At 39.4% G+C, this 23,943-nt stretch overlaps 1 protein-coding gene across 1 annotated transcript in view; it reads left to right on the top strand.

Moving 5' to 3' along the window:
- LOC112942350 (potassium voltage-gated channel subfamily KQT member 1-like) overlaps positions 1-23,943 on the top strand; it is a 468,427-nt gene that overhangs the window by 7,681 nt on the left and 436,803 nt on the right. Inside the window, exon 2 of the mRNA XM_026033255.1 lies at positions 12,945-13,035. Coding sequence (XP_025889040.1) covers positions 12,945-13,035 — 91 coding nt within the window. The remainder of the gene's footprint in view (positions 1-12,944; positions 13,036-23,943) is intronic.

Here is a 23,943-nt window from a genome sequence, read left to right as displayed (position 1 = left end):
ATCATATTGTTAGTAAAAGAAAGTCTTTACAGGAAAGAGATGTTACAGAAGTTCTTAAGCAGAAACTTTGATCAGAGCTTTCTTCAACTTAGGCACAAAATAACATAACCACAGGACAAAAAACCACAGACTATGTAAGTTTTATTTTCATTTTTTTGAAATTATTGATGATCTTTTTCCATCATTTATGTAAGAAATTCAATCCATTCTATTCTAGAAGCTCAGTTTTGTAACTGTGCAGTGAATATCTTTAACATCCCCAGAGGCTTATGTTGTTTCTATAGTGAAACCATTTGTTTCTATAGTGAAAACAAACACTGTAGTGTGGCATTGATATGCTGTTAAAGATGCAATTTTTATGTACTTTTTTGGAAATAATCCCTGTTCTTACAGAATCCATTAAAATAAGAAGCAATGCCTTGATGTTAATGTTATAATTGTTTATTAACTTGTGGTATATCAAGTTCAAGAAGAGTGTTTCAGATGTCCTTACAATCAACAAACTATATTAACTGAACAGTGAATGTATTTGCTCAGTTTCATTATATTAATTTACTCTTGCAATCTTTTTGATACAGAAGCTAAGGAACATTAATTAATACAAGCAATGAAGAGGCTGATCTACTCTGTAATTGATGGTAGTAATTTCCCATTTCTATGAAGATACATCACAGATTACATGCCCAAACCTGCTGGTTGTTCTGTCTCACAGCCAAAGCCAATGATAAATATGTAAGAACCCTTAAAAGTTACCATGAAGTCAGGTTGCCACATAGTTAAAAGTTTTTGTAAATAATTAGATCTCTTTCAGGAAGACTTAATATGCCAAGCCTGATACAGAATCAATAGGGAAGCTTGATTCCCACATATAGAGAAGGAAGAGATATCCAAACATATTGCCTGAGAAGATAAATGGAGATAGAAGCAGTAAAGATGAGTAGAGCAGTACAGGCATTAACAAAAGAAACAAGCAACTCATCAGAACTGAATAAGGGAGCTTTACCCTTAGGAATGGTAGAGCACAGGGCAAAAAAGTGGTCCTCCAAGGTTAGTGCTTCCAACAGTTGTGATAAATACAAGAAATATATCAGTTCTGGACTAGGATATATAAAGAATGACCAACGGCCAGACGGACTTAAGAGCTCTCAGCAAAATATAGCAATGCAATGCAAACAGCTTTAGATTCATGCTAGAGTGGGACAGTCTGTGGAAGAGAAACAATATTTCATATCCCGAGCTTTCAAAATATCACCAGTCACATCCACAGAAAGTAAATAACAAAAAATAAACACTCACGAAATAAACCTCAAAATTTTTAAGATTTTAAACTGAACAGACACATACTGGATACTTTTCAATTGCCATATGATTGGATTCAGCTGGACAACTTCATATTACATGCAATTGGGCTATCAAGGCTGTTTGGCTGCAACTTAGATCTAGTTGAAGAGAAAAACCCGAAAACAGATATCCCTATTATATCCATGTGTGATCTGGAATTTTCCATTGGTTGAAGCCTTCAAATCCCTGAAAACATTTTGTTCTGAGGCAAAATATCAGACATGCCCAAACACCCTGCTGGACAGGCTGCCATTTAGCAGAATCCAAAACCAGGCAAATTTACACCAGAAACTTGTCTGGTCTCCTTCTCCAGTTCTGCTGAAACACATTCTCAGACTCCTTTGTAATTTTAATATACTAGTGTTTTCAATAGGAAAGTTCTTCCTTTTTCAAAATTTATGTGTAACTCTAATTTGTGCATGCAAGTGCAAGACTTTTCAACAGAGTATCAAGCCTCAGGATATAGAAATAGATGTATGAGAAAATGGTGGGACAAGACACCTGGACCTCCACTTCCCTTAGTTTCACCACTCTCCTTCACCACTCCAGCTCCTCTGGATACCAAAAATACTTAAACTGCAGGAATAAGATTTTCATTTAGCATAGCAGGAATATTCTGTAGAAGGATAAGTCTGCTGAATATAAGACAATAAAATCCCATTTAGAACAAAGTGAAGAGCTTCAGGCACTTGAGAACGAGAATATTTTGTATTTTTCTAACATGAAAAGTGGATATTCCTTCCTTAATATTCCTCCCCTAAAATAGCCACTTAAATGAAAAAGCAACCCACCCCTCCGCATTGCCTCATAGAACTTTTGGTTGGCAAAATTCATTTAGTCTCAAGCATATTATCTTGAATAATATGCTTTTTTCACTGGACAGCTCAGTTGTCTGTCATCCAGAAAAAAGCTCAGATGGCAGTAATTGCACAACTCAGACAAGTTACGCTGAGTCTCTTGCAATTTAACTTCAGCTGAAGCAATTAGATTTCTTTTGTTCTAATGTGTTAGTAGAATGGAACGTTTTATCTTCACATTTTGCTAAAGAAAATAATAGGATGAAGGATTATCTAAATTCACAAAAATTCACAAAAATAATTTTATGATTTTAACTGAAGACAAACTGAGCCATTCCGTTATCTAAATAAAAGACTTTCTTATAATGAAGCAATGCAGTTTTGAGGAAGCACATAAGGGCAAAGACACGTATCTTTGGGTTAATAATATATGTCAGGGCAAAGACATGTGTCTTTGTGTTAATAACGTCAGTGATCCCTGATAAAAGTATCTAAATGCTACTAGTATTTCTACAATATTTTGTGTTGATTTTCTTTCACTATAGGGCATTTTTCTTGGAATGTGTTCCCACTCTTAAAATACACATTTTTAGAGCTGGTTAAGTTTGGCAGACACAAAAGGCCACAAAGCAACTGGGTTGCCAAGATGTCTATTTGTCCTACAGTTTGTAAGTTTGTTCCCTCCTCCCCCATCCCCTTTTTGTTGTTCAGGAGATAGCATTCCAACAAATGTCTCATATATCAGTGCTGCAAGTACACTTATCTGCAGTACGTAAACACAGAAAAACACATGCACAGATAGTCTTTGCTAGGAATGGCATAATTTGATGCAAAACATGAAAGAAGAAATGGCCAATACTTTAAGAGCTTTCATTAGGTTTGTCTTCCATGGAAAATGACATAGTTATAACATGACCTTGACAGAGGTCACCACTGAAAAAAGTACTTGACATGAATTTACTCTTAGTGTTGTATTTAACTTACTAGTTCCAAGTGTTTGAGGGCTCCAGCAGAGCATACTCACAGCCAATTAATCTCTTAAACAGAATTTGTCCCTGGCTACCATAACAACAAAAGCATGTTTGTAATTGCACTATCTACTCTACAAGCTGGAGTGATGCTTGGAGGGCACAGAGCAGTGCTCACTCTTACTCTTTAACATTGACTGACCAACCATCCAATGTACTAGCATAGCCAATTTAAATGTTAGCATATGATTTAAGGATAATATTTAATGTATATACATGTATATATATATAAAATTTTGGTTTATGCATAAAGCTTAAGGAATTTTGGAGAAATCATGAAACAGTAAGATCACATGTGAGAAGTCTGTTACCACCATCTTCTGTGTTGTGCGGCTTCTGCCATGTGAGATTCTAATGTGAGATTCAAATATCAAATAATAAATAAATATATATTTTTGAAAATCCCCTTTCCTCCTTTTTTTTTTTTTTTTTTTAATTAAGCGGGGGAAGTCTACTGATAGGGTACATTTGTAATATCTTTTTCAAAAAAAGTAAAAATAGGAAGGGAAAAAAACCAGGTATTTTTAAAGGAAATACTTCCCCTACACTGAGGGTATGTATTATCAGACAAAGGAAATACTATTTGTGGAATTGTATTTCTTTCAGGATAGGAGAGAACAAACCAACCTTACCAGCTGGTAAGTCTTCCTTATCATCCTGTAGGAACTGAATTACTGCCAGCAAGTGAGATGAGCTATCAGTTCTTTGTTGGTGTAAAAAACAACTTACCAGCAGAGCAAGTAAACAGTCTCAACCTGCTTTCACTCGCAGCATAGATAACTACCCATTGCAATATAGATTATGGATAGCAGGGATCAAGAGAAAGTCAGACATGCAATTGGTGGGAAGATGGAAATTGCCATGTTACAAGCTTTAAGTACTTCCAGCCAAGTCAACAAGATAAAACTCATCCATTTACCCTATTTACAAGTAATCCAGACATGTGATAAGAATTATTTAGGGAGACCTGGGACTTGGTAGTCAATTGTTGACAAGTTAAAGCTGGTAGAGTTTGCCACTGTATAAACACTGTATACAGAGCTTGTTTCTCAAACCAAAACATCAAATCAGACTTGGAGATAAAACACTAGTGATTAGTGGTGAGCCTTGCATAGGAGAGCCTTTCATATTTCACCATATATCCAGCTATTCTCCTGCTCTTTATAGGGAAATCGGTACTAACTCGAGGGGTTTTTTTTGTTGCTTAATTTCTCTTTTTTGAATCAACATCAAGAGTGAATCTTTTGGAATCAACATCCAATACCCATTAGTGCTGATACCATCTTTGATCTTTCTCTGGATGTCAGTCTCATTACTGTCTTCACCAACAGTTTCAACTTTCAATTGCTTTGTAGGCATCAGGTTAAATGTTTGAATTTTGCTGAAGAGCACTGTTACTTTATATCACATCAGTAATACAATATCCCTGAACATATATTCTGGATTTGTAGATTTAAATACTTGCCTGATTGTTTTGCAGAGCATCCAGCTTCTGGAAAGACAAACGGTAGTTTTCCATTAAAAATTTAGAGGTTTGTTTCCATCCTCTTCCTCAGATATATTTCAGGTATCATGAGATTTCAGAATGTCCTTGCTGTTACAGCCTGCATGTATATTTATAGGATTATGTATATTCAGGTGAATCCTAGACATCCAGTCTGCCATGTCATGCTCAATGTGAGATGTGATTAGGCACTTGAAAATGTCATCTCTTAAATCTGCTGAGTATATAATCTTTTCTGCGGTTCTCCGCATTCTCACTCATGGAGTACAGGATCAATTTTCTTCTTTCTAAAATATAGAAGAAGTTGTTTTTCCTCTTCTGTTGCATTGCTCATTGATGGGGTACTATTTTTGCAAGTGCTGGACCCTTACACATTGCTATCCTTTGCCTTTGCACTTAAAGCGAATTCTTTAGAATTACATTGGTTGCTCTGAATAATATCCCATGTGAGGTGAAAACACTATCCCATACCCATTCATACTTTCAACTAGACTCCAAAGATAGAGATGAATGCCCAAATTTTCAGCTTTGTAATATAAGAATTTATTCCTTTTACCACTTATTCTAGGATTCCATAACTCAACAAAAGACCATTGGCAGTATTATTTACTATCTGTCCCCTCCTTAGGGAGATAATGTGTCATACTGAAAAAAAAAAATTTTGTTTTTTTTCGTGCTTGCCCAGCTCTGTGCATAGCTCTATGCTTGGTTCTGTACTTTAGTATATATTCTGTTTGGAAAGTCAGCATTCTGAGTAGAGTCAGCACTTCCATACTGCCTTTTTGCTCAATTTCTCTATGCTGTCCTATTTGTCACCTGTCACAGAAAGCAATTTAGTAAATGATAGTTTGCACTTGTGATGTTTCCTGTAGGACAATGTTGGCTGGAGTCATGGGAAGATTTCACACTTCTCAAACTCTAAATATTTTATTTATTGAGTCTATTTATGAAAATATTTCACCTACCTTCTAGCCACATGTACAGAGGCTCCTTTCTGGGGTCTCCTCCTTTTGCCTATGCTACAGTTTGGTGTGGGTCTCCACTTAACGTTCAAGATGTTACATTTTAGGAACAGCTAATATTTAGCAATGGGTAATATTTATGCTAACCTTCTGCTAGTTTGGTGGTTAAAGTTATTAATATTGTGGTATGCAAAGAGAAAAATCTCTTTTTTTTAATTACCTATTGAAGTTTTGAATTAGTCGATTTGAATTTGAATTAATACTGAAACTGGAATACATACAAGTGCTCTAAATCTCCTCTTGCAAAAAGCATATGTTCATCTTTTATGACCAAAGGTGATCAATAATGATTCTGCATTTCAAAAAATACATTTATATGTATTTTGTATGCAATGACATATGTAATTTATATGACAATGTGGTACTTTAGCAATAAAATGTCCAATGTATCCAGTGGTAGAAAAATGACATCTTTATTCAGTGGAGAGGAGTGACACTCACTGGTCGGAATATATAGTGCCCTAAATTCACTAAGTGAATTTGAAGTGTCATCTGAATGGTTTTCATATGTATTTTGGAAACAAAGACAGAGAGAGAAACTCAGCAACTTTTGTCCCTTAGGATGGCACAGTTATCTCCCCTTGTACATCCTCATAGAATCATAGAATGCTTAAGGTTGAAAGGGACCTCAGAGGTCATCTACTCCAACCCCCCTGCTCACGCAGGGTCACCTAGAGCACGTGGCACAGGGCTGCATCCAAGCAGGTTTTAAAGATCTCCAAAGAAGGAGACTCCTCAACCTCTCTGCACAGCATGTTCCAGTGCTCTGTCACCCTCACTGGTAAGAAATGTTTCCTTAAGTTCCTGGGGAACTTTTGGTGCCTCAGCTTGTGGCCGTTTCCTCTAGCCCTATCGCTGTCCACCACTGAAAAGAGGCCGGCCCCCTCCTCCTCACTGCCTCCCTTGAGGTATTTATAGACACTGATCAGGTCCCCCTTCAGCCTTCTCTTCTCCAGGCTGAACAGGCCCAGCTCCCTCAGCCTTTGCTCATAGGGCAGATGTTCCAGGCCTCTGATCATCCTCGTAGCCCTGCGCTGGACTCTGTCCAGCAGCTCCACATCCCTCTTGTACTGGGGAGCCCAGAACTGGACACAGTACTCCAGATGTGGCCTCACCAGGGCTGTGTATAGAGGGACGATCACCTCTCTGTACCTGCTGGAGACACTCTTCTTAATGCACCCCAGGATCCCGTTGGCCTTCTTGGCCACCAGGGCACACTGCTGCCTCATGGTTAACTTGTCATCCACCATGACACCCAGGTCCCTCTCTGTGGGGCTGCTCTCCAGCAGGTCAGTCCCCAGCTTGCACTGGTGTCTGGGGTTATTTGCTCCCCAAGTGCAGGACCCTGCACTTGCCTTTGTTGAACTTCATGAGGTTTCTCACCGCCCACTTCTCCAGTCTGTCTGGGTCCCTCTGAATGACAGCGCAACCCTCTGGGGTATCAGCTACTCTTCCCAGTGTGGTGTCATCAGCAAATTTGCTGAGGGGGCCCTCCGTCCCTTCATCCAGGTTGTTGATGAATAAATTCAACAGGACTGGACCGAGGACTGACCCCTGGGGGACACCGCTAACTACAGGCCTCCAACTGGACTCAGCATCACTGATCACCAGCCTCTGAGCTCTGCCATGCAGCCAGTTCTCAATCCACCTTCTCCGTCCACTCATCTATCCCACACTTCTCAAGCCTGCCCAGGAGAATGCTGTGAGGGATGGTATCAAAATCCTTGCTGAATTCCAGAGAGATGACATCCACCATCCTGCCCTTGTCTATCCAGCTCTTCATTCCATCACAGAAGGCTAGCAATTTAGTCAAGCAGGATTTTTTTTTGAGTACTTACGAGCACTTTCTTGTCCTCCACATGTTTGGAGACAACAGCTTTTTTGCTTCATAAGTGATCTAACATAAGGCAAATATTTTTAGCCTAATTCTAGACAGCTTAGAACATTCTGTACCACTGCAAAGTCCAGTATAGATTTCTGATAAGCAGAGAAAAAAACTCTAAATCCTCTCCTACAGTAACTTTGATCTTCAGTTAGACATGTCATTGACTCTTAGGCAAACAACCAGGTGGGATACTGAAAATAATATACCAACACAGCATGGGCTTCATAGCAAGGAAAGACCTTACCAAAATCCTTGTTATCAATTCCTGACTGAGTAGATTAAAGCCAGCTCTTGTGAACCAAAACCAGGTGGACCTTTTGACTACTGTATGCATTGCATACTTTCCAGAGAATTTTTAGGAGGAAAAGGCAAGAATTTCATGAAAAAGGGGATTAAGAGGTTATGCTTATGCTTTACAAGCAAAGTTTCCTTTCTTTTCTATTCTAACCTTCTGATGAAAGAGGTCCTCTGTGTCCTGCTAAACCATAGTTGCCCTGTCAGACTGAGAGGTGCACTTTCTTTGCAGTAAGTGGACGAAAAAGAGGAAATGCTTATTTGAGCAATACCTACTTAAAAACTGTAGTAAGTACTATGATAATGAACAATAGCAGGAATATTAGCAGCTGAAATATAATAATATATTTACATATATCTTAATATAATGAATCTGCTTTGTATTTTATTACAGTACCTAATATGTGGAATGTCTGCATTTGTATAGCATCCATACCATCAACTTAAAAAATCAAAGAAATTCATGTGAATTACTCTGGGTTTTTTTTGTTTATAAATAGTGTGGGCAGTAGAAGGAAACGAAGGTATTTTAAAAGGGTAACTGAAATGGCAGGGATCTGGGACAAGTGAATGGGGCTGTACTCAGAAGCAGCTTTACATACATGCATTTTGCCTAGAAATAAGACCTCCAGCAATGGCAGGAGTGAAAGAGCACTCTCATAGAATGATGAGAACAAACAGACTAAGTAGTTCCGGGAAGTGCAACAGGAGCCTATAAGGGTCTTTATAAGCTTGTGGGGGCCCATGAGAGGCAACGCCAGCCTGCCGAGGCCCCTACAAGCCCACATATCCCTGCGGGAGGCCCTCGAGGCTTCTAACATGCACGTAGTAATGCACAGGAGCCTGTTGAGGCCCTGCAAGTTTGAATGGACCCGTGCAAGTCATTAGGAGATTGCAGAAGCCCAAAATGCTTCTATGAGCCCTCACGAGCCCACAAGAGCCCATCAAGGCCTTTATAAGGGGGCCCCTTAGCTCTGGGATGATGAAGCCCCATGGCATCCCTAAGCAATCTCCAGAGGCTCCAGAAAGCAGGAAGGACAAGACGAGCTTATGGGTTTTTCCATCATCTCCTTTATTTTCTCACTGCAAAGCCTGGAAGGAGGGATCAGCTGCTGTCCGAGAGAGGCCAGCGCCACAAAGGGCACTGAGCAGAATGTGAATTTGAAATGATGCCATGCCAGCACACATGTTAGAGCAAAATTTTCCGGTTTAAACTGGAAGATCAGTATCAGAATCTTTAAAACTGGCATTATAGTCTGTAAAATCTCACTGGTTACGAAAGCCTTTTTTTTTCCCCTCAATTGACCACAATGGGACTGACTACGCTTTCAGATAAACGCAACTACATAAATAAAAAACTGATTTTAATGGACTTCCTCTCTTAGCTAATGTTTCACAGACGAGCACATTCACATGTGATTAACGTGTTGTAATTCACAGAACAAACTGTAAAAGAACAGGCTTATCGCAAGTCTTATAAGCTATGAGTGCCAGATACCACAAGAACACAGGATCAGCACAAGGCCAAAACCGCAGGACATTGAAGCATGCGCAGAGTCCGGAGGAAGAAGAGCAGCCTTCATCAAAGACCACCAGGAGGCCTCAGGGACCCCTACCAACAAGGAGAGAGCATGTACAGAAGTAGTGCAACATACCAGAGAGAAGAACCGAAACTGGGGGAGACTTCTGGGCGCCAGTGTATAAAAGAAGCACCCTCCCGTACTACAGCATGTGTCGCTGGTGGAGCCGAGACTCCCTGGCCACCCAGCGCTGCTTGCTTGCTATTTACAATAAACAATACTCATACATTAATTGGCTCGGAGAATTTATCAGTTTATAACAGTGTCTACTTGGGAACTATCAAGGCACCAGAGTGCTTCTCCTTGCACTTGCCAAAAGTTATAACCAACAGTAACCCAACTGTTTCAGCACGAGGACCATTCCCAGGGAATGAGGATGAGGATGTCATATGGACCTGGAAACAAATTCCTGTTTCTCCTAGAGCCCGACGCAAGCCACCACAGGCTCGGAAAATGCTCCTCACGGTCGTCCCCTCCGTGTAGGCTGCAGCATCCCAGAGCATTAATAAAGATGAGGGCATTTAAAGATAAGAACTGACTTCTTTCCCTCCTGTAAACCCATGGATAAGGGCGAGATCACAACTGTTTATTCCTCTACGCTATAGCTTGGCACGTACTACATTACAAAAGCCAAGTTACAGATTGTCACCACAGCAATATATTGTGTTACCTGCAGCAGGCAAAGAATAAAGTTGAGGAGTTGTTAAAAGATTTCATACAGTAATGATGCCCCTTAACTGCTTCGTGCTGGGATGCAAAGCAAGAAATGGAAGAGTGGTTTTAACCTCAGCCACTGTGTATGGCATTTCACTTCTGTGCCCATGCACGTTACAGGATATTATTCCAGAATGAAATCCTGAAATTATTTCAGGATAGAAAGGGCAAATTTTCCCATTTTATCTTTTTGTGCAAGCCCCTTAAATCAAAACAAAAAGTTTGTAAATAGAGACAGGCCGCGTTACGGGGCTGCGCACTACAGCCACACTGGTGACCTTATGGAAAAAGGCCAGGATGGAAGCGTATCTCAAGAGCTGGACTCTTTGAATCTCCACAAACGTATGTCTAGCTTAAGTTTTAATTCTTTATTTAAGCAGACCATCTGATAAATTATCTGTCTGAGGAGGTCGCACCTCGAAACCTGAGTCCCGTTTTGGGCCCCTCACTACAAGAAGGACATGCAGGTGGTGGAGTGTGTCCAAAGGAGGGCAACGAAGCTGGTACAGGGGCTGGAGCCCAGAGCCTGTGAGGAGCGGCTCATGGAGCTGGGTTATTTAGTCTGCAGGAGACTCAGGGTTGAACTTAGCACGCTCTATGGCTACCTGAAAGGAGGGAGCAGTGACGCAAGGGAGGAAGCAGGATCGATCTCTTCTCTAGAATGACTACGGCCAGGACAAGGAGGAATGGCCTGAAGCTGGGCTGGGGAGGTTCTGGTTAGGTATTAGCACAAATCTGGACATGGAAGGAGTGGTGAAGCATTGGGACCAGCTGCCCAGGGAAGTGGTCGAGTCACTGTTGCTGGTGGTTTTTCATAGATGTGCAGAGAAAGCACTTAGGACATGGTTTAGCAGGATGGTGTTGAAGGCGTTACGGTTGGAACTGAGGATCTTGAACCATTCCAACCATTATGAGTCGGTTATTCAGTGTTGACACTAGTTTCCGGGGGGCCCTGGCAACGCATCCACAACACTGCCAGGGCCTGATGTCACAATTGTCACAGCACTGTCACAATGACATCACGGCCGCGACAGGATAAAAGGCAGAGCTCGCTGCCTTCCCTCGCCTGTCTCAGGCCCAAGCACAGGAGAGGCCCAGCACCCAGGACCAGGTGTAGTGGGGAGAGGAGGATGGGATTGGAGGGGGCAGGGAGCAGAGGAGCAGCTCCTGCCTCTGCAATTTCCTCCAAGGGAACCCAGTGCCGGGCCTGGCCATGCGGGAGCTCCAGCCCGCTGCCCGGAATCACGCTACTCCCAGCACAAGTCAATCCAATGTAACGCATCTCCACAGTAGGTCTTCGGTGTATGCAAGGTAACGGCTTTCTGAGCACCAACAAGAGGAGCGTCTTCATCGGACACTGTGCGACGAGAGACATGCGACGAGAGTCGCCCGCGCGGGAAGTCAGGTTGCTGCGTGGGAGAAATCCCAGGAGGCTTCCTGTGAAGAGAATGGCCCCATGGACAATGTTATCTCGCTCTGCGGCCTGCATGGGAAGAGGCTGCAGCGGCTGCCTGGCAACAGGGAATTTGTGGGAAGGAAAAGTGCAGCTCCAGGGACATAGGGGTGACTGTGGAGTGAGAGGTGGCTGCTGCAGAGATGGATTCACTGCGTTCCCTCCCTCGGAGTGGTCTGGCTCCCGCAAAACATGGAGCATCTGCCAAAGCTCCAGACTGGATGCTCCAGGAGGGAGCGGCCGCCACTTGCGAGCTGCCCCTGCATGCAATAAAAGTGCAATGCTGCAAACTCGTGTTGTCTGTGCTCTTTGCGTCCCACGAGGGCAGGCTGCAGCGCGAGTGCTGTGTCCTGCAGCTGCACTGCCAGCACCTGCAGCTCCCTGCTGCCCGTGGGGGCCCTTGCGGGGCGGGAGGGGGGTCCAGGGCTACCAGGGTGGGTGGGTGCCCGAGGGCTGCACGAGCCCCCAGTGTGTTCCCTCGGGGTGTGCTGGCCACAGAGCCGGGCGATGGGAGCAGAGCGACGTGTCCCTCGGCTGCCTGGTGTCCCCACGCGCCCATCTCCAGCTCTGCTCCCCCGCTGCTGCCCGGGATGGGGCTCCCCGTCCCTCCCGCTGCTGCCCAGCGCCGCGTGGCCAGGCTGGCCCCACAGCACGGTGACATACACAGGGGCCTGCCCTGCCTGGGAGCACCGCAGTCTCCGCAGGCCCTCCAGGAAAAGCCAGGACCCACTGCCCTCTCCTGCCCTGCCCTGTCCTGTCCTGCATGGGAGAGTGTTGAGACAAAGAGAGGAGAAAACCCATAAGCAGCTCTGCTCCTTCCTGCGCATCTGTGTGTCCTCCTTCCTGACGCAGAACTAAAGTATCTCCCGCAGCATCAGTAGCCTCTGGAGACGACTTGGGTCAACCTTTTCAGTGATGTCCTTGTAACTACTAGGTGGCTGGTGTTAGCTTCTGTCCATAGCTGTTGATACAGCTCAGGATACTGTCATGCTCTGTCCCTGCCAGCAAAACTACTGGCTCCTGTTTACCCATACATTATGTCCTCTAAACCCTTTTCAGAGCCACTAAACAGTCAATACCTACCCGATGAATGTGCTTAGCCTATGTATGTGAAGGATTTAGTGGCATCCAGCCTTTCTATCATTTTACTCCTTATTTCTTAAGTCATTGAATGCAAAACTGTGGCATTTATAGAATGCTCTGCTTGAATGAGAACAAAATGATTTAAAGTAGTTGTGATAAAAACATACAAATGAGAGAAGCAACACTAGATTTAGACTTGCAGATCAACTGAAAATGTCACTAAATAATTTATTCTTTTCACAGATTTCTCTTGGTGCTGATTTGTTTAATATTCAGTGTACTGTCTACTATAGAGCATTATTCAGAATTTGCCACGGGGACCCTTTTCTGGATGGTAAGTTAAATTTTCTTGTGATTCTCATTGGTTTGACTAAATTTAAATTGCTTTATATAAAGAAGGGAAGTATCTTAAGGTCCTAAAGCAGGTATACCACAAAGAAAAATTAAAATGCTACCTCACTTTAGTTAAGGGAAAGTAATCGTTTAATAGGGATGATTATTTTCCATATGTAAACTAAGACGATACTCAATAAACTAACATGTTTTATAGACTTGTTTTTCATAAGGTATGAAACTCTGCCCAGCAACTCTTACAAGGGGTGTGGGGTGTTCATCAGTCTCAGGCAAAACGGAACAGACTATTCCATGGGCAGCAATACATTTCTACATCATAACTTTTCTAAGCCTTATGGTGATAATGGGCCAAGAAATACGTTCTTCACAATTATATGAATCCCAGGAGTAAGTAATGACTGGTAGACTAATCTATCAGTATGGAACTCAGGAAAGAATAGTTCTTATGACACTTCTGTACTTTTAGCTTTTGCTGCTGTTGGTGAGCTTCCAGTCTCTCAGGTCCTTCTTGAGCATACGAAGTTGTGTATTTGGTATTTTGCAGAAGGATAAAGCCATTTTCTTCCTTATCTTAGATCCTTTTTCTTGCAGTTACAGTCTGAACTAGTCATTTAAACAAGTATTGCAACATTAAAAAGAAAAGCCTACTTGGAGTTAGACATAGGCTGCTTATTCATTTTTTTGCAGTGACCAGGGATCTCCCCTTCTCTTGTTGGTCTGAGTGATTAATTTACAATTGAGATGTACGTGAACCCTGTTACTATTCCTGAGCTAAGTCTTTTAAAAATGTGAATTCACATCTAGCAACCATCTTTAAATGGTTGCAAAGTGTTATTTACAAATAACACAAATTTACAAAGTGTTATTTACTTTGTTATTATACAAAGTGTTATTTTTGAAGCAGGTGAGAAATAACTTGCATGTGGATCTTAGAGAAAGTTTTCCCATGGTCCTCTTTCTCCTCCAGAAAGTTAAGAATGGAAATAAAGTAAATTTGATAGAAATAGAATAAAAAACTGTATGACAGTTCTTCACATCATCTGGTTTTCTAGCCATTCAAATTCTCTGATTTTAAGTTAATCTCAGAAGTCTTTTTTTGTTTTTAATTATTTGCTAAGAGGTGGCTTCTGTTGTAATAGATATTGATTTTCCAAAATGTGGTTTTCATGTGGCTTAGATTCCACTGGGATACACATAGGTTGGTGTACAATTGATTAAGGTATCATGAGGTTACCTGAGTTATTTTTGTTTTGTTAAGTTCTGATTACTTAATTCTGTAGCAAATGTTAGCTGGTCTTTTGACCATGTTCAATGTCAAAAAGTGTAATATTTTCAGCATTCTTCTCTGGCTTCCTTTTCATAGGATGTAGAGTAATTATAGTTCAGTTTAACCACCACCAGAAGTAGCGGTGCTGACAAAGATTCAATATTTAGCTGCTTGCGCAGACACGTTATTGTAGAATAAAAAAACACCTAGACGATGTGTAGCTCACATCATGCCTGCATAAAATTGCCAGCTGTTTTTAAGCTGTCATCATCAAACAAATGAATCATATGTGGTCAGCTGCATTGCTGAAACAATTTCTTGGTCATCATCTTTTACAGATCTACCATACAGGTTAACCTTCTGAGTTTATTTTCACTCTCTGCTTTTCCTCAGCTTCCTTCCTATAAATGGCCAGCACAAAGTTTACTGTACTGATAGTTACTGAAGTTTCACTTACCTAGAATGGATGTATCCTCATTCTATGTTTCAGTTTTTGTTCTGAAATAAATCCACTTAAATTACAGCAGCTGAAAGCTGGAAAGCTTTTAAAGCCGAAGTTTTAAAACTGGAAAGTTTTTTTTCTTGTAGCTGTGAGGTTCAATGCTTGTTTAGTAGCTAAATGGTTAGATTCCTGTTTGGACACCTTCTCTTTCTTTTACCTGTAGAAAGTTAAAACTGCTGCACCCATTTTACTCAGGAAAGTGCTAATGTCACTTGGATTGTTGACATTTCACAGTGCTGCCTTTCCAAACAGGTGCTAGGAAGACCTGTTTTCTCACCCTGATCAGGTGGTCTGTAACAAACTTCCACCCAGATGTCACCTCCTAGTAGGTGACATGTAGTGACTCTCCTTTGGTGCTGATTTGGTGTACTAGGTGTTGCAGAATCAGAATTTACCATTCTGCTGGAGATCATAGTAGTTCAGTGATTAAGATTTAAAGAGTAGGCGTACTTACAATTGAATTACTCATGCAAATTATTTTTCTTTAAAAAAAGAGAGTCAGGGAAGATACATGGAAAAATACCTGGAATATCTTCATCTTTTTTTTTTTTTCCTTTAAGCTTTCTTCATTGCTTTACTTCCATTATGTCCCAAACTTTTCTCATATAGATTTCCTTATATAGATATTACTTTATTGTACTATAAGATGATTCTACTGAAAAAATTGATAAAGTTTTTTAAAAAATAAAAACATATAGACACTGCTGCCAAGAAAGCAGACTCTAATTTTTTTAATGTTTTAGTAGTTCGTGTGCTCCTTTTGATTTATAAATAGTAAAGCTTTTTAAGGATATAGCATCAAAAAAACAAGCTATAAACTGAGTAAGGTGTAGTTCTTCATGTGAGGGTTAATATGTTGTGTGCTTTCTCTATTGGAGGTCATATATTTTTCTACCAGTGGAGGTCACTATAGTAATTTACAAGAGGCAGATTTTATTTTTATTGTAAATAATCTTGCAAAAGGATGGTTTCTTAGCTCATGAGAGTAGGTGAATTAGTAAATGTTAACTACTATGTTTAAAAACAATAAAAAAGTTCAAATTTATTGTACCTTTTTGTACAATAAAAATAATATCATTTACATTTATCATTTATTATTTACATTTATCATTTATAGAAATAACTATAGATGAAGGGAACTTTTTTTAGTTTTCATGTCACAGTGCTAATTACTTTTTAAAATCAAGGATGCGAAGTGTATTCTTTACTTTAAGGAAATAGACTACTTGTGCTATAAAGGATGCTGATGTGTTTAATACTGCAGTCACTACAACTGGAATAAAGTAGGGATAGGAAATACTGTCATTTATCTTCTGGTACTTTCAGTACTTCCAGTGGGCAATCAACATCTGAAATCATTGATGTCTTCTGGCTAAGCAGTAATGGTAAAACTGTATAGGAACCAATACACTGGATGGGATTAAAAAAAACATCACGGTGACTATTTTAGCTCCAATAGTGATCAGTATTCAATGGAATAAAGGAATGTTTTCTGCATATCTACTAAAAAAGGATGGAAGTCTTCTGAGTGGTGTGTAATGGTGTGAGATTTTTTTTGTTGGTGATGGTGATGGTGGGTTTGCGTGTGTGACAGGGGGGAGTTGCCCTCACCAGATTCCAGTACCTTTCCCTTTTGTTTTTTTTTCCTACCTATCTGTAGCTTCTGTGATAAGACCTTCAGGGATGTGTGTTGTCCATCTTTCTCAGCACAGCCATAATATTAAAGCAAGTTCAAAGTGCTAGCTAGGATCACCTTCTGTGTCCTACTAGGATCACACAGGATAGAGTAGGATCCAGTAGGTCTAGCTCCTGGAGTCCTTTTTTTTTTTTTTTTTTTTTTTTTTGTTATTGTTGTTGGGTTTTGTTTTTGTTTCTGTTTTTTTAGTACAGTACATTTAAAGTACAGTACATTTACCTCTACTGTAAACCACATTGTATTGCCCTCTCTCACTGCTCTGTTGCCAAAAATACTCATGTAGTGATTGCAATAGCTTTCATTAACACTCCTCCATTTTCAAATTCTACCGGAGCAAGGACTCAGGTTTAAAATTAGGACTTCCCAGATCAGGGGAGAGGCTCTATGCTGTGGTGGTGTTTAGAAGTTGAGACCTAAAGGGAAGATATCATGAGAGAGTTCTGGGTCGCAGATGCTTCGCATTGTTCCAGCTTTCCTGAACTCATTGCTTGGCTTTGGTTTTAAACAAAAGCTTGGAGCGGGAGTGCAACTCAATTTTCCAAGTAGAGGAGGAGTGCCCGTAGAGGAGGAGTTCAACTGTTCCATTATTTTTTGGCTATGCTCTTGTTCCTCTCTTCCTTAAGCTATTCATTCCTATCCTAGAATGCTGGGTTCATTTTGTATCTGCCAGAGGAGTAGAAAAAAGGCTGGGCATGACATGTACCCTTTATTCTTTTCTCCAATTAATTGTGAGCGGCATGTGTTCTTACAGAGTTGAAGGCTTTCCCTAAACTCCATCTAAGGAATTGGCTTTAGAAAGTAAATATTTTGGAATTTTTACCAGTATTCTGCTTTTATGCTAAATCTGTCCTTTAACTTTAGCACTTTTGGCTTCCACTATGTTTGATTAATAAAGGTGGGACGTTGATTATATGGTACAAGTTCTCAGCTGTTGTTAGCAAGGTAATTTATTTCTGACAGATGATCATGGAATTCTTGTATATGTCATGCAGAATATGATTATGCCATACTATATTTAGTGGGATTTTGTGCTATTTCTGTAGTTTACTTTACTTGTGTAGCAGTGGGCATTAATGAGGTATCCAATCTCTTAAAGAACTAACAGGTAAACTGGTCTCAAGAGAAAAAAATACCATTTTCTTAATATTATGGAACAGTCAGATATTGTTAGTGTAGAATATAGGTGAGTAAAAGCAACTATTTGACTGCTTTATTTTTTCCTTGCTAGCTTTCCTCTGTAAACCTGAGAGGAAGGAAAAATTAAAGGACCATCCTTGTCTGTTTCTGAGCTTCATGGTGGTGTATAGAAAGATTAGAAAATAGACCAGGAATATTATATTTTTAAATGATTTTTTAAAAATAGACCTGGAATAATTGCTTCATGAATTAAACATGTTAAAAATTGGGAGTGCAAGTTTTTCAAGACAGTCCATACAATGGAATTCTGTATTAAGTGGTCTGCTGAATTGCCACATTTTTTTTTTTCTGAAATAAAATTCAACTATCTGGCTTTTCAGTGTGAATTATGATACAACTATTCTCATGGCTTATGTTATCTTGTAGATTGATGTAATACAGTACAAAGCATGTTGTATTGGCTGATTGCTGTATACTTTGCAACTGTCTGAATAGAAATTATTGTGAAATAAGTATAGCTAAGAATGAATAACAGAGAGTCAACAGTGGTTTTCAGGATGTGGCCCGGTAGACTTGGGAAATATTTCTTATATGAAAGTAAGGTGAACAGTTACTCATAGGATTTTTCTAATTCTAACATACTCACAAATCAAATGGTTAAGAAACACGTATGTGATTATTTATCATCCAAAAATGGATATGCACTTTGGATAGGTCCTATTGCAATTGTAAAGCTGAATCTTCCCTCCCTACTGGAGGTGGGCTGTTCAGCTCAGGCTTCATGATATGCTGATGAGCAACTTGATTCTTATTGGTGAATCTCAAATAAATACCTTCAAGCACTAAAGTCCATCAATTAATTCATTGTTTGATTACTTGTTTGTCTAAGTATTATTTTTTTAACCTAAGCAATTCTGAAAAGTCTCATTTAAAAACAATGCAGAAAAAAAAAATCTGCCTTTAAAAAAAGGCACCTTCCTCTAACTTGCCCATATCATTTGAATTGTAGTTGTCAAAAATAATTTGAATAGTGTACCACACTTTCCTCATCATTATACAACTTCATCCTCTACAGAAGTAGCAAGATTTGGCAAATTGCAAGACAAAGATACTTCTGATATAAAGTCAGAAAATTCAACATATGCGTCAGGTGTACATGCAAACTATTTCTCAAGAAATGTTAAATAACATCATTTATATACAAAAAACAGACTTTGAAACACTGAGTACATTGTTTTTTGATTGAGAGAAACCTGAATAAACTCATGATGCTATGAGACACTCAGCAGTTGCATCTTTTTCATGTGTAGGATAATATTTTTTCATATACAATACTTGTCATCTTTATTAGAGCAAATTTGATACTAGAAAATATTTTCAGTATCATAGGTTTTTATAACCTTTGAGTAGCTATTAAGCTAATCAGGTTGCTAAATTGACATTTTCAACTCTAAGGACTGAAAAAACCTTGAAGACGGGTTATCAGATTAAATTCTGGACATAAGCACACATGTGCAAACATTTGGACTATTAAACCTTTATGCCTGCTTCTAAAGCTTCATTGTTTTGAGCTGACATTCCCTGATTGAATCTTCATGAGCACACACTATTCATTTAGCCATCCCACTTCCTCCTTTTACCCGAGCACCTAAATATTCCAATAAAAAAAAAAGTGAAGAGAGCCTTGTGTGTACTCTCCACCTAAAACACAGCTGCAGCTGAGAAAATACTCGTCTTTTTCATGTGTGCACTTAAATTGCTTCAGCCGAACTCCTTCCCTTCTCCAGCTTCCCCCATGCAGTTACCCATAACTCTGCTGGAACATGTTGTGAATTCCAGGCTATATATTTCACTTTCACATATTTATGTATACAGTGTTTATTTTATGTTAATATGAGCATTTTGCTGTTTGATGATGCATGTAAAAAGTTGACAGCTTTTCCACAAAAAAAAATCTTATTTGAAAATATATTATTGAACTAGATAGTGATAGAAGACATTTGCATATCTATTTCCCTTTTAACTTATTTTGTTCTTCATTTTTTATATGAAATAGATTTTTTTATATGAAATAGATAAAATATATGATAATAAAGGTTTTATATGAAATAGAAGACATTTGCATATCTATTTCCCTTTTAACTTATTTTGTTCTTCATTTTTTTATATGAAATAGATATAAAAGAGTTGAGTAGTGTAAACATGATTATGTATGTTTTTGATTTATTTTGTGTGACAAAATAGAGTCTTGTACAATGGACAGACTGTATTTAAAAAAAAAAGGCAACAAACTTAAAGACTTCCTTTCACCTGGATGGTGAATGGTCAAAAAAATTTATAGGTGTATGTGTGGTACATTTGTTTTGTTTTGTTTTGTTTTGTTTTGTTTTCCTTCTAGGGAGGCTGCACATTCAAAGCTGAGTGCTAGACAGAGCAGCCAAAGTTATTTCTTAGCTATACTTTGATCAAGCCCCATTTTGCTTTTATATTATGGAGATAAAGATTTATTCCTACTAATTATTTTTGGTTTTGACTTTACACTAGATTTCATGCCTGTTTTTCTGTTTATGCCAAATATCTTTTCAGCTTTATGGAATCCACTGAGACTCTTCCATGCTCTAGGTGACCCTGCGTGTGCAGGGGGGTTGGACTCGATGACCTCTGAGGTCCCTTCCAACCTTGGGCATTCTCTGATTCTATGTCACGTTTCTTCCTTCAGCAGGATCCCTATATATATCTCTATTTGAAAGGCAAGAGATCTGAAAAAATTCAGAAAGCCAGAGAAGGATCGCAGGTTTACAGATGAATGTCAACAGTTGAAGTAAAGCATAATGGCATAGCAATTAACATGCAGTTTTGTTTCAAATTCATGTTTTGTGATGTTCCTAACTCCTCAGCATCTTTTGTTACCACAGCAGTGGTATTGTTTCCAATACCATAAGGTGGTTGTTGCTGGTGGCTGTGTTTTTTTTAATATATTATTTTTTCTTTAGCAGAAGAAAAATGAAAGGCTGATTAGGATGCTGAAGTACATGTATTCTTAGCATTTAAAATTTTACAGAGAATTTAGTGAGATGATTTAGTGAGATGAACTCTGATCAGTCTTGACAGCCCTGGAAATGCATGTTTTCTGTCTTACAATAAAAGTATATACAACAGCAATATAAGCTTTCATAATCTTGCTTTTTGGAGTTCATGGGTGGACCACCTGTAGAGCTATGATGGTTGTCCAGTTTTCAGGTTCCTTTGGTCTTTGGACTGACTGGCAACACATTTGCCAACAAATGTGTTAATTGCTGTGGTTTTGGTAATGTGGACATCTGTCCAGGACAAAATGAACTAAGATCAGTAATGAACATTAAATTTATGGAAGAAGTTCCTCCTTTCTCCTCCCTGACAATTTATTTTGCCTTTTGGTGGATTGTGGGGGTTTCCTGTATGTAACCAAGAGGTTTTCTTGTTGGTAGTTAAAATAAAATAACAGATTTTGCAATTTGCCTTGAGAATAAAATACACTCAGGACAAAAAATAGCATTAATTCCGTTTTTTAAAAGTGTCCTCAGTATATAAGGAATACACCAACTCTAGGATGTATTTTGCTTACTTACTACTTATCTTGCTTCCTTTCTGCAGATTTTTTTTTCACCTAACTTACCCAGCAGTTCTATGAAAATAATTGTCTACTGTTCTATGGAAATAAATTTTCAACTGATGTTAGTGCTGCTTTTTAGATGGAATACTAAGTTAAGACTTAAGATGGGCCACTGAGTAGGGAAACCATGCTTTTGATACAGTTGGATATCAATTCTATTTTCATACAAATTGTTATGGAAATCTTCCCTTTTTCAAGATGTATGGTATGAGTATTGTCAAGAAAATCATATAAATTACACTTTCTAATTTGTTTCTTCCTTTAAGATTCTGAGCAAATATATTTCTGAGGATGAGCTCAGTAGGGGCATCCACTATAGTTTACAGGTGAGGCCATGGGATGGCTTGGTTTAGAAATCTTCTTCTAGTTCATGATCTGGTACTATCTTTCTGCATAATCACAGAGGAGTGCTCATCAATTTAGTCTTCCAGTCTTTAGTCCACAGAGATATGATGTTCCGCTTCCTCTGATAGAAATAAATGATCCTTAATAATGGATGTTTCACTAACTAAATTTCACCAACACCAGAAATCTGCTAAAAATGCAAATAATTTAGAGATTTACAAAATCTCTGAAATGCAAGAATTGTTTTATATTTCAAACATTCTTGAAATATGTTTGAAGGACTGGGTATTTTGTTTGCAGACAGCACAAACTTTGAAGAAATATTTCTTGTGGCAGTTATAGACAGACATATAAGTGTGATGAATCCAAGTTTCAATAAACTGTGAGCTCATTTATTGTGTCTATTGAGCTTCTACCTTCAAATTGTATTCTAAAATTTCTTCGCTTTCTACTAATCCGTGGCTTTAGTGAGACTGAAAATACCATGAGAACAGAGGAAAGATTGTGCATATTTCCTTGCTTCTCATTCCAGGTAAAACAGGGAGGTGGAAGTGAATACAGAAACATTAACTTAAAAATCAAAATTGAGAGAGGTTTGTGTATTTAGAGTGTTCTTTTTTTAAAAAAAAAAATATTTATTTGTATTTTTTTAAACCCCACTGTGTTTTTGCTTTGAAATGGTTTGGTCTCATTTCAACCATTCATAGCCATCAGTTCTAAAGAAGTGTTATTGTTTTTCTGTGAAAATTGTGATTTAAGTGTTCTCTGTTTGGGTGCTTTAGAAATCCCCAGGTGCAGAACACAAGTATGTTTAAGTTAAAATACAAATATTTTCCAAAGCTTTCATTTATATGGTAGGTGTTTGGTGACTTTGAATTACTGGATACAGTTTGGGTTGGAACCAATCCTAGAGTTTGTATTTTAGTTATGCTAGTATATTGCAATGGCAAAGGAAAAAGAAGGAAGGAGCAAAGATCTCATCAAATCTGTTCATGTTGCAGTCCTCAACTAATTTGGTTTCTTAGAAGTATCTCCAAAGTGTACAGAAAGAAATACAGGTTAGATGAGTGTGCAGTGAGGTGGATTAAAAACTGGCTGTATGGTAGAGTGCAGACAGTTGTGATCAACCTTGAAGTCTGGTTGGAGGCCCGTAGCTAGAGATTTCCACCAGGGGTCAGTACTGGATCCAGTCTTGTTCCACTTATTCATCAATGACCTAGAAGAAAGGACAGAGTATGCACTCAACAGGTTTGCTGGTGGTACAAAGCTGGTGTCTGATACAGCTGATACAGCAGAGGGCTGTGCTGCGTGTTCAGAGAGACCTGGGCAACCTGAAGAATTGGGCAGAGAGGAACCTCATGAAGTTCAGCAAAGGCAAGTGCCTCAGCAGGAAGAAAGCCATGCACCAGTACAGGTTGGGGGGTGACCTGCTGAAAAGCAGCTCTGCAGAGGGAGTGCTGGTGGACAAGAAGTTAACCATCAGCCATCAATGTGCCCTTGTGACCAAGAAGGCCAATGATATCCTGGGTAGCATTAGGAAGAGCATTGCCAGCAGGTCGGGGGAGGTGATCCTCTCTCTCTACTCAACTCTGGTGAGATCACATCTGTTGCAGTGTATGACGAAATGCACTCCAGTATCATGTACCAAAGACACTTTCTTTAGTATAGATATAAGTTATATACTCTAACATAAAAACACACGGAGTGCAGCAGTATTTCAACAAACAGAGTAAATGATTACGCGCAGAATAGTGCAGTAAGCTTCTTAATCATGTGCTAGCCATGCGTTTGCAGTTTCTTGTTTTTCTTTCATAGTTTCCTTATGTGCCAACAAGACATTCCATGCTATGTCCTTGAAGCTAGCCTCCACAACCAGCAGTACTGTGCTGGGCTCCACAGTACTAGAAAGACATAGAGCTACTGGAGCAGGTCCAGTGTAGGCTACAAAGATGATTACAGGACTAGAACATCTTTTCTGTGAGAAGAGGTTGAGCTTGTTTAACCTGTAGAAGAGAAGACTGAGAAAGGATCTTATCAAGGTATAAAAATAACTGTAGGGAGGATTTCAAGAGGATGAGGCCAGACTATTTTCAGTGGCAGCCAACAACAGGAAAAGAGGCAATGGCCACAAACTGAAACACGGGAAATTCCATTGGAATATGAAGAAAAACATTGTGATAACAGGTAACAGAGCACCGGCATGGGTTGCGCAGCGTTGTTGTTGAATCTCCTTCTATGGAGACATTTAAAACCTGCCTGGCCACAATCATGTGAAACGTGCTCTAGGTG

This window comes from Nothoprocta perdicaria, unplaced genomic scaffold, assembly GCF_003342845.1.
Source record: "Nothoprocta perdicaria isolate Ctin4 unplaced genomic scaffold, notPer1 scaffold_126, whole genome shotgun sequence".
Classification (NCBI taxonomy): domain Eukaryota; kingdom Metazoa; phylum Chordata; class Aves; order Tinamiformes; family Tinamidae; genus Nothoprocta; species Nothoprocta perdicaria.
This window is presented reverse-complemented; position numbering and strand designations above follow the sequence as displayed.